General features: G+C 38.7%; 1 protein-coding gene across 1 annotated transcript in view; it reads left to right on the plus strand.

Annotated features, from left to right (window-relative positions):
* The window catches only part of LOC149290654 (serine/threonine-protein phosphatase 6 regulatory ankyrin repeat subunit A-like), a 64,944-nt gene that overhangs the window by 8,026 nt on the left and 42,709 nt on the right, over positions 1 to 14,209 (plus strand). Inside the window, exon 2 of the mRNA XM_089488446.1 lies at positions 7,245 to 7,328. Coding sequence (XP_089344572.1) covers positions 7,245 to 7,328 — 84 coding nt within the window. The remainder of the gene's footprint in view (positions 1 to 7,244; positions 7,329 to 14,209) is intronic.

Here is a 14,209-nt window from a genome sequence, read left to right on the forward strand (position 1 = left end):
TAATTAATTATGTTTGTATTCAGTTAATGTGTTGAAGTGTATTTTTCCTAAATGTATTTCTTTGTAATTTAGTTAGTTGTGTTAGAATTGTCCATTTTTTGTTTTTTCAACTCAGGTTTTAGGCCTGTGTCTGATCAGAGAGTTATCTTTGTCCTTCAAAATGCATTTTATGTTTAATGTATTTATCCAGCATTTTTTGTGTTAAAATGATAGCAAAAATGGAAACACTTTAACCCACAAATGCTAAAGCAACACATCTTGCTCTCAAAGGGTCAGATTGTTCTGATGTGAGAACATTTATCTCAACAATAAAGAGCTCTGTTATGTAGAGCCCCAGGGGTCTGTTCACTACAAGTTGAGTTTTCCAGAAAACAGTTGAATGAAAGAGATGAAAATTGTTCTGCCAACTCGGTCTCATCACCGCAAACTGCTAATCTGAGGGCTGATTTATGGTGGCATATACCTGGTCACACTCTCTTGGACTAGCTGTCAGAGTTATGTATTTGGAGATTCCCTGCGTAATCATTGGTGTCCCGTGCACTGTTAGGCATGATGTGAAGTTCTACCTGTGTTAGCGAAAAAGGCAGTGATGTTCTGCAACATTTACCAGGTTGTCATATAAAGTAAAGAAGTGGTGAAGCAGATATGACCCTGATGTTGGATTTCCCTTTGTGTCTACTATCTGTGCTCTCAGCTAAATATTGCCTAAGGCAATGTTTGGGGTTATTCTTTAATAGCTTAATATACATTTCTACCTCACTGGAGCTGTAGGACTAGAAACCAAACTTTTCCAACACTACACTTTGTTGGATGAGGCAAAAGATGAAGTATTTTCCTCCGTAAGTCTGCCTTGAATAATGTTGTCATACTCTGAAGCAAATTTAAACTAAACTGTATAGAAAACTAGCAAAATGTGTTATGTTTTTGTCATAATGCTAAAAATGAACTGTTTCTTACTTTGTTTTATTTATAATTTTATTTGTATTCTGCTTGGAAGTACTTAGATGTCCTACTTGTGCAGGGCTGACCCTAGAGTTAGTAGCATCTGGGTGCAGCATTTCTTCAGTGCCCCCCATAACTAACACACATACATGCTAACACTCAATTTAATATCCACTTGCTCTAACACCGTACTCTCTTACATGTACACACACATTTTCTCTCTTGCTCATCATTTTTATCTCCTAGGTGCCACTAACCCTAGGCTCACCTTTGACACTCCAATGTCATAAACGGACACAGGGCTGGACTGGGAATGAAAAGCAGCCCTGAAAACATTTGAAGACCAGCCCCATATAGTTTATCTCGAGGTCGAACTCTTATACCCACACATACATACCCTTACATACCCGAGTCATACTATTTGCCATACAAATAACTAGAAAACATTATTTTTTACACATTATTTGTATTAAAATGCCAGAAAGCAAAAGTGTTAAAAGGCCCAAATAAATTAAATACATTAAACATACTGGAATCAAAACATTTGCTACTGCAAACATTTTTAGATGAAAAAGTTCAATTTTATTCAGTGGAATAAATCAGTGATCACACTATTAATACCACCACAACTGTTCTAGCACTGCATCATCCAATGAATACCTCATCCCAGATACATTATTATTATAATTTTTTTAAATGCACACAGTTCATGTAGCAAAGTTGTCTGCCAGTATGTTTATGCAAAAATGTCCTCTCAAGGGGGGAAGGACTGTGAAACCAATGGGAATAATGAAACCAAATTGGGTTTCACTCTGAAGATCCCAACCACCATTCAAGTTTCTGCGATTAATCATTTGTGATAAGATATGCAGATTGAAATAAGAGTAAATAACACAATACCTTTACTTTTTCTCTCATTGATTTCTGCGCCTAGAAAGTTTTGTCCTCTGAAGTGACTACACACACCGACGCCCATACACACACACCAGGACAGGCTCTGCCACACCGACACCCAAACACATGACCCTATAGGGAAAAAGTTTTACTAGTAAATATTAATTCATGTAAACTATTTTTTCATATTTAATAAAAGCTATGATTGAGAAAAATATATTTTTTTGTTTTTATTTCCTTTTATTTGCCAACCTGCCCCCCTCAAGTTATGCACATCTGCCCCCAGGCTTGCCACTCTGCCCCTAGAAATGTCTTTTAACCCCCTATATGCCACTCTCCAGAAATGTCTTATACCCCCCTATGAAATTAAAGCGGCCGCGTGCACGCACCGCGCAGCCCAATGGCCGTGCCTCAGCTCTTTGTCCCACCCCTTTTAAGAGTTGTAGTCAGTGCTGTTGTAATACCAAAGGTTTCCAGTGCATGACTCCTTTTTACCTGATCGATTCTGAAAATACACTGTTCATATGACACAAAACATTGACCATTTTGTTAGAGATGTACTGTTCTTTCATATGCATTTATTGGAATGTCCTTTTTTTGGAAAAAAAACTTTGTAAGTTTTCATTTTTTGTTTCTTTTTTTGCACTTCCTCTCGATGCATTTGTTTTTTTTCTCAAGCCCCAAAGGCGTCCCTTGCAGGACATGCATTTGGCAATGTCTTTAGGGAATTGCCTACAGTCACATAAATTCAAAAGACTTTCATCAGGTGTTTCATTTTATGTACATCAAGTGAACATCTGATCTGGACAAAGGATCAAATGGGGAAATGCTAGATGCTAGAGGATGTGGTATTGCAGAATAGACACATGACATTTCTGCTTTTCGTTTGTGAGGAATGCATTTAATACATGTGGTCTAACAGTTATATATATATATATATATATATATATATATATATATATATTACAGGTTATATTTCTGTCATCTACCCCCACTATTACCAAAAGCTCAAAAAAGGCTGTGTTTATGGTGTATATAATGGTATGAATGACAATGTATGTGAATATTTTTCATAAGCTATTATAAAATGACAATTTTGATACATACTGAAAAGAGTTTATTCAGAGCAATTAAGACACAGCCAGAGGCACGCTAGCTTGGGGGAGAGGGGCCAGTCCCAAGGTCTGCAACTGCAGTAAGGGGGTGAGAGAGGGTGAGTGAGAGGACAAGGGAGAAACATAGTATATATGTATGTTTGTTAGAGTGAGAATGTATGGATAAATATATGTGTTAGCGTGAATATGTATGTCTAAGTGTGTTGGAGAGGGAGTGTGTGTTAGCATGAATGTGTATCTATAATTGCGCGTGTGTGAGCATGACTGTATGTGTGTCATGAATGGGGTCTATACAGACGACTGTAATGACCCACAGCGCCCAATTATGGAATTCCAGGAGTCCCCGTGCAGTAGAGGAGGGTCAGGGCCTGGTGCAGGGTAACCACACTTCCCTGAGTGTTGAGGATTGTGTGGTCACATGCCAGGAAGCTGAAATAGCAGTGGGAGGTGTCCGGTACAGATAACAGGATATAGAGATCTCTGCTACGGACAGAAAAGGCAGGACAGAGCCAAATAAGTAGAAAAAAGTTGCAGATCACAGAATCAGGAATACAGGTTACAGGGACAAGCTACACACAAGAGCCAACATAAATTGGACAGGACACCCCTCTACCAGGGCACAGGACAGGACACCCCTCTGCCAGGGCACAGGACAGGACACCCCTCTGCCGGGGCACAGGACTGGACACCACTCTGCCGGGGCTCAGGACAGGACACCCCTCTGCCGGGGCTCAGGACAAGACACCCCTCTCCCGTGGCTCAAGACAGGACAACAGGGCTGACAGAACTGACCAGGTTACACATGACAAGACTATACAGAAATAACAGGACTAAACAGAATAGACTAGAGGATGACATGAATAGAACCCCTTTCTAAGATAACAAGACTGTAGATTCCATCACATATTATGGCCACAGCATGCTAAGCCTACCACTGCACCAAAGTACTCCAGTATATCGATGGGTCCTAACTAGGGCTGCAACAACGAATCGATAAAATCGATAATAATCGATTATGAAAATCGTTGTCAACGATTTTCATAATCGATTAGTTGAATCGATTTTTATCGATTTATAAAATTATGTTTTTCAGAGCAAACGCTCTGAAAAACTCCCGTCCTTCTATAATCCGATCTCAAATAGAGATCGGATTATAACTCTAGAATCCAGACCCCCCGCAGAGCTGCAGGAGACCTGGATCCTCTCTGCCACCCGGTGAGGGTCTGTGCAAAACGCGCAGACATCCTCCGCTTCTCCCCTTCCGCTTCTCCCCTCCACTTCCGCCGGGGCTTCTATTACTGAACCCGGCGTCACGTGACCTTCCGGTGCGGCTTCCATCATGGAAGCCCCAACGGAAGCGGAGGGGAGAAGCGGCTGTCTGCGCGCATCACACAGACCCCTACCGGCTGCCGGAGAGGATCCAGGTCCCGCTGCAGCGCCTGCTGGGGATTTGGATTTTAGTGCGCGATGTGCACTGTGTACTGCCACTTCCACCTGCCCCACCAGGGGTTAATATATCAACAGAAGAAAAACAGGACAAGTAAGCAGCACTGGGTAAGTATTATCTTTATTTTTATGCTCATTTGCCCTGTGTTTCTTCTGTTGATATATTAACCCCTGGTGGGGCAGGTAGAATTTTTGCGGGATCTATTAATTATGTGCATTTGTGGGTTTTTTTTATGTCTAGAATATTTGATTTATTGTCCATATATTTATATATATTTATATTGTATTGTGTATTTTTTTTGTCTATATTTAATAAATATAAATATAAAAAAACAATTTTAGTGATGTCAGTTTTTCTTATATCGGGGGGGCATAAGACATATCAGGGGGCACAGTGGCATAAAGGGGCTATAAGGCATATCAGGGGGGACAGTGGCATAAAGGGGCTATAAGGTGTATCAGGGGGGACAGTGGCATAAAGGGGCTATAAGGCGTATCAGGGGGCACAGTGGCATGAAGGCGCTATAAGGCATATCAGGGGGCACAGTGGCATCTCAGTGGCATATAGGGGTAAAAGGCATATCGGGCATGGTGGCATATCAAGGGTAAAGGCATATAGGGGGCTATAAGGCATATCAGGAGGGCACAGTGGCATATCGGGGCACTGTGGCATATATATGGGGCTATAAGGCATATCAGGGGACAAAGTGGCATATCAGTGGCATATAGGGGGCTATAAGGAATATCAGGAGGGGTATAATGCATATCAGGGGGCACAGTGGCATATTAGGGGACAAAGTGGCATATCAGTGGCATATAGGGGGCTATAAGGCATATCAGGAGGGATATAATGCATATCAGGGGACAGAGTGGCATATAGGAGGTATCCCCTTATACCTCCTATATGCCACTCTGTCCCCTGATATGCCTAATACCCCTCCTGATATGCATTTCTGGGACAGGGAGGCAAGCTGGGGGTGAGATGTGCATAACTGGGCAAAAATAGTTTACATGAATATTTACTAGTAAAGCTTTTTTTGGTATTTTTTGAGTTCTTGTTAAAATATAGCTTTCATTATTATTATTATTTTTTTTTTACCCGATTAATCGATTAATCGAAAAAATAATCGGCCAACTAATCGATTATGAAAATAATCGTTAGTTGCAGCCCTAGTCCTAACGCTGCCTACAGAATTACTAATAAACAAATTAAACATTGAATCTAAACACATATCAGAAAAAGAAATACCTGCAGACTGAGACAAACATAATGGGTGGGGCACACCTTATAAAGGGAACAGAAGCTGAAGTTAAGGGCAGGACTGGAATCTAAGAATCAGAAGTTCAGGACAGAGCATAAGGAAATCCAGGAATGGATTGTAGCGAAACAGGGGAACTATAGCGATATGGGAAACCAGAGATATGCAGCTCCGCAGCCTGGATGGGGCGTGACAATGTGTAAGTGTGTATTAGCTTGAATGTGTATGTGTGTGTTAGTGAGCATGTGTAAGCGTGTTTTGAATGTATGTTAGCTTGAGTGTGTATGTGTGAGGCTGTGTATGGGCACTTGACTATACCTGCTCCCCGGTCCAGAAAGTGCCAGCTCTCCTCACACAGCAGGAAGTTAAATTAAAAAGAGGTGCACAGCATGTTGGATGAAATAAAATATTACTATGTTTAATATTTCAGTTTGTCTACATGTGGTAGTGTGAGAAGATGGTCATTTAAGCAGGCACTCTTATAGATGATTATTTTTTGCAAGTTATGCTTGCTGTTTTTATGAACAGATTATTTAATATATATTTCGCGTCTAAAACACTATATAGGTAATATAATCGGTGTAATATGTTTTTTTTTAAAATTAATACAGATGCAGAAATAATGTGAAACATGATATTATAGTACCCTCACACCACTGCTCCCCCTCTTCCTTATGATGCCAAATGTCTTTAGCAGGGATCTCCTTAGCAGGGATCTCCTGCTTCCTGTATTCCTGTATTTAGTTGACTATTCATTTTCCTATGTTAGTGTTCTTAAAAAAAAATTCTGAAAAGTGTTTAGTGACATCCTAAAAGGGCATGGTTTAACACATCTTTCAGTGCCTTCATCAATATAAATAACCCAGATGCCTTATTGCAAGGTGGTAGATAGTAAGACATTTTTTTTCATTTAAGGTGAGCATTCTGTATTAAAATAAGTATACATTAAGCTCTGTTTTCCTTTATATTGTAGAGCAGAACCATGCAATTATTGTGTTGTTGGTCTTTCAGCCTCAGTGTTACTGTAAGGTCTTTATTAATTATAAAGAAGAAGAGACTTCTAAGGTCCCAGAAGCTTATATGACTCTACATCAATTTTATGTAATTTATAATGGAGAAACTCCATTGTTGTTATTCTAATATTTTAATAACAGTATAATGCTTGTTCTCCATCTCACATTCCCTGAGGCGACAGCCCCTGATATAATTAGCTAGGAACGTTCTTTAGTCCCATTTGGACTGGTAAGATGTAAAGTTGCAAACACCTTTTATATTAAAAAAGGAAAAATAAAGAAGGAAAACCTATAATTAATAGAAACTAAAAATAAACTATATATAACTAGGTTAAAAAAAAAATTCCAGCAAGAAGTCAGTGGTTGCCCCAGTAGTATAGGCAGCCGTTTATAGGCAGCAGTTTATTTACATCACATGATGATGCCTTGAAATGCATTTCCAAGATTACAGTATCTTTTTTGGGGGGAAAACTCTATTTTTCTTTCATTGATATTGTTTGTTTAAAACCAAGCTAGTTTGCAGTCTTGATTTTGCAAATCAAATTTTTTATTAACTTAACATTTTTTATTTCTAGCCACCATTACTTCAAGCAATTTTCAGTGGAGACCCTGATGAGATACGTATGCTGATCTATAAAACAGAGGATGTGAATGCACTGGTAAGAGTCAAAATTGTTATATTCCATTTTAGTTTTTATGATACTTTTATGATCAAACTAGTGCTTATTTTTGTCAAAAATTGTGGTAAAGCTTATTTAAGTAAATATTATTACGAGAGCTTTGTTAACACAAAATTAAAGATAAGTCTATTTGAATACACTGACATAGTTTAATTTCATTTGTTTTAATTTGAATAAAGCTTTACATTGTATCTACCAACTGAAGAAAATAAAGTCTAAGATTAAATAGATGTCAAAATGTGTGAGATAACTTTTTAAACAATCATATGTTTATATTGTTTGTAGTCCAGGCTCAACACATCACCAGCATACAGTTTAGCAAGAAAGTATTCAAGATGCCCTTTTTTGAGAGCAGGTATAGCGCAGCCCATTGTACTCTGGGCCTCTGTAAATGTTGGGTTAGTGTTTTGATGGAGCCTACTCCATTAAAAGAGGCAGGCTTTAATTTTCTTAGTTACATTACTTTACATTTATTTATAAAGCGCCGGCAGATTCCGCAGCGCTGTTACAATCAGAAGAACAACTTAGCAACACATACAATAACAAACTGGTGCAAAGGAGAAGAGGGCCCTCCTCTTGCAAGCTTACAATCTAGTCGGTGATTGAGGGGGAAGTGAGACAATAGGAGAGGACTGCTTGGATGGGGATGAGTTGATCTGGTTCCGATGATGTGTTAAAGCTGCTGATTATTTAGATTGCTTGATTATGATGATGGTTGGGAGTACTGGGAAGCAATGTTGTACGCTTCCCTGAAAAGGTAGGTTTTCAGAGAGGTTTTTAAAGTTGCGTACGAGGCAGAACGTCTGAGGGAACGGGAAAGAGAATTTCACAGGAGGGGTGAAATCCTGAATACGGGAGTGGGAAGAGGTAACAACAGTAGAAGATAGCCGTAGGTCGTGAGAGGAGCGAAGGGGGCAGGTAGGGGTGTATTTGGATAGGAGGATAGAGATGTAAGGAGGGAAAGGGGAGCCAATGAAGTGATTGTCATAGTGGCGCAGCGGATGAGGAACGGCAGCAGAGAAAAATAATCGGGCTGCAGTGTTGAGGATGGATAGTTATTTGTGATACATGTAATTTGGGGAAGGGCTGGCCAGGGTGAAATTTCCCTCTGGGACAGTCACAAAGGCTTCACACAGGGCTGGTCCTTGAAAAACGTTGAACTATCCCATAGAGGCAGGAATGCAGCAGGGTCACATGATGTGTGTGTGTGTTTGTGCATTGTATTATCAGAAGTGTGTGTTATAGTGTGTATTAGTGAGTTAGCATAAATGTAAAAGTGTTCTTGTGTCAGCCTGAATATGTAACTGTGTGTTATCATGAATGTGTATGTGTTTGTGTGTTAGCATGAATGTGTATGTGTACGTGTGTGTGTTAGTGAGATATGTGTGTTACAGTGAGTGTGTGTAAATATGTATGCCAGTGCCCATGTGAGTTACCTGGGGTTTGGCACAAGGGTCCAATGGGACCACTTGTCTTAAACTGGTGCACAATTGAGATTAATACTGAGATTGGCGGGGGATTTAGAGATCATATTGAGTGAACATGACAGAGCTTTGTTGAACTCAGCTGAATACAGCTGTATGTACCCAAGGTTTATCAAGGGGTACTTTGGAGGGGAACTGTCACCGTCCTGGACCATATCCAAAATTATTTTGTAAAACTTCACATATTGTTTTGCAGCTGATGCTATTGTTTCGGAGATATTTAGTTTAGTAATATATTTTTTGGTTCAGAGAAGCTGAGGTCTATGGCACAAGGATCATTGCCTAATCAGTTTCCTGTTTGAAGTTCTCTTCCTTCTCTTCACCTCAGCTCTATATATGCCACTTGAACCAATAGCTTGAACAACTTAAAAACAAGAGAACAATAACTCAAAAGAGTTGCAGCTTTTAATATAACTAATTTAATCAACACTACATGTGCTTTGTGTTTGGCAGGCAGAGTAGTTGTTTTGGATATAACTAGTTTAAAAGGGTATGGCATGAAATTTGAGGTTTATGTGATCAGTTTCTTATGCTGGAGTTATCTCCCACCTCTTCATCCTAATATCACAAAGACTCGGTTGGTGTATTTAGCTGGAAAATGTAGGATTTGGGAAAAGTGGCACATCTGCTTTCATGGGAGATGAACTTGTTAAGGCAGCTGCTCCCATAGTGTAAATGTGGGTTTTTGTTACATATATTATAATCATTTTAATCAGTAGAAATAATTACATGTTTATTTAGTGTACTGGTCTGTAAAATGTAAGATTTAACAGAAGTTACAGAACAATTTTATCACTTATTTTAGCAGAGTGAGATTGTTGCTGTTATGGTAACGTGGAAGGTCAACATTAAGAGGTTACAGGAGGTCCTCCTTCCTAATGAAAGACATTTTTCTGTCTCAAATTAGAAGTAGGCTACCAGATGTCCTTCACTTGTGTGTACGTCAATGACTTGGGGGGCAGGGTCAGTTAATCCTTTTGTGGCCCATACGTTCCTAATTACACCTCAGGCCTTTACACGTGTGTTGAAAAATAAGTGGCATCGCTAGCTTCTGTCTTAAAAATAATATAAACAATAAAGACTGTTCTGCAGTAAATGCAGATGTGACCTTAAGTATGTTTATACTCCAAGCAAAAGGCAAGGAATCCTACCATACCAGCTGATCATGATCTCTAGGGAAAAAGCAATTCGTGGAATGTTGTATTATCTGTTTATGTAGGGTAGTGAGTGACACATGAAATTATAAGGCAAATAACCAAATGATTAAGACAAACTGCTGAGTAAAGCAGGTTTAAAGGAATAGACATATACCATAAAGGGTCACTTTGTCAGCATAAAATTGATAACTATGAAATGCTACCAACAGGGAATTTTATGATATTGCATTCTTAATACATACATTAATATGCAGTTGGCCACCCTTTTGCAGATTTAACAGCTTCCACTCTTCTGGGAAGACTTCCCACAAGATTTTGGGGTGCATTTGTGAGGTTAGGCACTGATGTTGGTTGAAAAGACCTGACTTTCAATCACTGTTCCACTCAAGTTCATCCTAAAGGTGTTTGTTGGGGTTGAGGTCAGAGCTAGAAATTGGAAGGTCTGGGGGGGGGGTTTGGAATCGAAAAATGGGGGGGGGGGGTTTCCAAAGCAATTTTTAGTTATTTTCCAGAAAAAGTGAAACAAAATGGAGTGTGGAATATATTTTTTTATAATGATAAATAACATGTGTATGACATGGCATTCATTTATATCTCTAGTCAGGGCTCTGTATGGGTCATTCAAGTTACCAAACTCATCCAACCATGATAATTGCCCAAAGGATGGTCTTCCCCTGGTTTGGTGCCACAGGAACTACTCTGCCCTCAGACCTGCCATTCTTGGCTTACTTGGCCTAGGCAAGAACAACACTGTCTTAGTAAGTAGAGCAATGTAAATGGCCTCTGCCAGATCTAAGTAGGGTTACACAGCACTCAGAGGCTGCATACTATGATATGGAAGGATTTGACACATGAAAATGTCCTGGTTGTATGCAAAATATATCACGATCAAATCATTATTCAGACCATTGCATGTTTTGTGCTTGTGAAAAGTCACGATTACTGTTGAGAATATTCTGGTGACATGAAGCTCACAATAACCAAAATTACACCGTGCATTTATGTCATTGTTGAATTTCCTTGGATGCTTTATGTGGAATCTACAGTCCTAACATGAGCAAAATATCTTTAGAAATATAGAGTTTAAATCTTAATTTTTAAATTTGCCACCTGTGTACAGATAAGGCTGGTTTTACCATATCTTGTGACATAAACATTTTGGAATGAAGTATGTAATTAATGCCTTGTGATATATTATGCTTATATGTACTGGACATGCACTAAACCTCTATTCAAAACAACATAATTAAATTGCTTCATTAATTCCTTCAATTTATTTTGTTCGTTGACATGTCTTGATCTTAAGTTTCCTTTGAGATCCGTTATGTATGTAATGATTTATCCACATTTTAATTTATACATTTACTATTTCACTGGCACATTTCACACAATTTTTGTTATGATCACCACATAAATTATTTGCAACAATGAGCCATCTATCCGCAATTTGCCCTGTTTTAGAATTAGTCTGTTTGTGGAATAGTTCCTGTTCATCCAGTTTCAAAGGCAAGTTACTGGCCTGGCAAGTAACATGTTTCTCACATTCTTCAATCTTTATCCTTTCATTTTATCTAAGGAGGTATTTCTGATCTCACTCAAGTGGTGCTGAAACAAAGGTTGTAAAAATGGCTGATTCTTAACCCGTCACTATCCAAGAAACTTGTACTTTAGATAATCCACTGAAAACTGGTTCAGATGTTATCTTTTAAATGTAGAACAGAAAGTTCTCTTATAATTATAGGTTTCCATACTTTAAACAGCAGTAGACAAAAGATACCTTGTTCCTGTCAAATGTGGCTTTTATTGACCCCTTCAGAGGTCAGTTACAAACAAAACTTAGATCACATTCATCAAATAAACAAGCATTTATAGAACTCAGAAGCCGCCTATAATGACTTAGAACTGAAGCCAGGGTAAGCTGGGTTTGATAGAGGTTTAAAATGCTAAGCAGTCAAATGGTTGGACATGAATTACCACTTCAATAAGTTTATACTGTATTACTTGAGAACAATTTGTAAAGAGGTTCTTCACACCAGAATACACCAGCAGTGCATATCTCTCCTCTTGTGTCTTTCTGACACACACATCTGTGCTAATTGTGTTGTAGAAAAATTATGGATTGATTTTTTTTGTTATTTAAATCACATTTTTTACAACGTCATATTAAATCCAAAGTGTAACTATAGTAAAATTATGATTTTTTTTTTAAAATATGCCCAGACCCCCATAACGCAAAAGGTTAAACACAAAGTTTGCATTTTTTTCATTATTTTTTGGGGTTTAGAAATAACAGAAAAGAAACTTGAAAATAAAAAGCATAGCACCTAATAGCAGTGAAATGAAATATGAAGCAGTTTCTCCTGTTCCATAGCAAACATTTTTATACAATTTACTTTGTATTATATAGCATTATGAAAACTGAATTATATACTGTAGTGTTGTGTACATATGCTTCGGCATACTTCACAAATGATTCTCAAATTAGTTCATACTATATAGGCCCAATATTTTTGGATCTCCCTTCTGGTTTTAAAAATTCATTTTAATTCAGTGCTATATTTCAATATTTTTTTATTTAAAAACAAGTAAATTTTTCATTACAATATAATTATATTTATAACATATTTTATTTTTACAAACAGATGTTTATTTCTTAACACATGTTAATATCCCTTCTTCTGACGCCCAGATAATACACAAGGTTGCAGCTGGATAATACATAACTAAAGGTGATGCCTGGATGTTACACAAGTACCATATATTCTTATGACTTAAAACCCTTGTGCTAACTCTTCTAAGAGTAAATGATTATTCAGGCCATAGCATGCTTTGTGTTTGTGGTGGCATGGACAGAGTCAGCATTTGTTGTAATTGAGAAGAATGTTCAGGAGACCTGAATGCACCTAAACCCAAAACAAAATACAATGTGGGTCTCTAGGACTGTATGAATGCTTTGATGTTTAAGTGCGTGTTCCATTTGCGGAAATGTATTCTCTGGCTCTGTAGTAACGGTCTAAAGAAAATTGGAATGAGAGAAGTTGAGCAAGAAAAGGTTTACTTGTATAAGTTTTGTTACTGAAAGGGTCATACAATTCCTCAATATTGTTAAAAACACATCACCCTGCAGGTAGTAATTTAGAAAGGGAACAGGGAGATCTGTTCTTCCACACCTCGCTTCTGCCCCCTCCTGGTTAGCAGGTTGGAAGACACTTAAGATACCAGTTTGTAATATTTACCTTAACATGGTGCTTGAGTCTTCATCAATTCTGGTAGAGGCAGATATGTCCCTGCCATCCACTTTACTCAAGTGGAGTTATCAATGTGTTGGGGTTGTGACACCTTTACTCCTAGTTACACATCTGGTTGGAGATATATTAATAGTAATATTTATAATGCGATGCTGTATTGTTCCAAACCAAATAATGGCAGCAAAACACAATGTCGACGCAACCTTTTTTACAGTTGACAGACCTGTGTGACATAGCACAGCAGCCTGCAGTGTAACATAAGACATCTCTAGCTCACAGAACAATGTTATAGCACTAAAATCAAAGAAAGATTTGTCTTAAAAGTGTAAACTAGCTTGCTGTGCCTGTGCATGGTCCTATTTATCTTTACTCATAGTGTCCATGCTTTCAATGCTATCGGTTATGGACTGTGCCTTTTATGCAGCTCTTACATAATAACAGTAATAATGTTTATTATCTTTAAATCTATCAAGATGTGTTCGGAGCACAGCTGGCTGGTAATCGATGGAGCTGTTCTGAGTATAATGGACCTTAGCCTTGGTTTAAGCAAGGGAGGGAGAGGAAGGGTAGATAATGGGGGGGGGCGGCAGGGACGGAAGGAGAGGAAGGGTAGATAAGGGGGGGGGCGGCATTTTAAAATTCGCCCCAGGCGGCATTTTGCCTTGGGCCGGTCCTGGGGATATTCATATATACATTTCATGATTGTCTGTAATTCTACCCAGTAGGTTATCACACCAGTGGCATGAATGCAGTTACGTATTCAATCCCCCAGGAGGTCACTCTGTGGCCGCTGTACACTCTGCTAGGATGCTAGCTAGGTGTTAGCATGAGGTCATATGCTGTCACCAACTCTTAAGACTGGGTAAAATGCTATGGAAGTTGTGCCAGGTCTGAACACCCCTCCGTTGCTGGGTTCGATGCACTAGATATGCCCTTAGTGGAGAAAACTCCCTGATGTCATTGGCAGATGT

The sequence above is a fragment of the Sceloporus occidentalis genome, unplaced genomic scaffold (assembly GCF_023333645.1).
Source record: "Sceloporus occidentalis isolate IW3139 unplaced genomic scaffold, rSceOcc1.0.p SCAF_38, whole genome shotgun sequence".
In the NCBI taxonomy this organism is placed as follows: domain Eukaryota; kingdom Metazoa; phylum Chordata; class Lepidosauria; order Squamata; family Phrynosomatidae; genus Sceloporus; species Sceloporus occidentalis.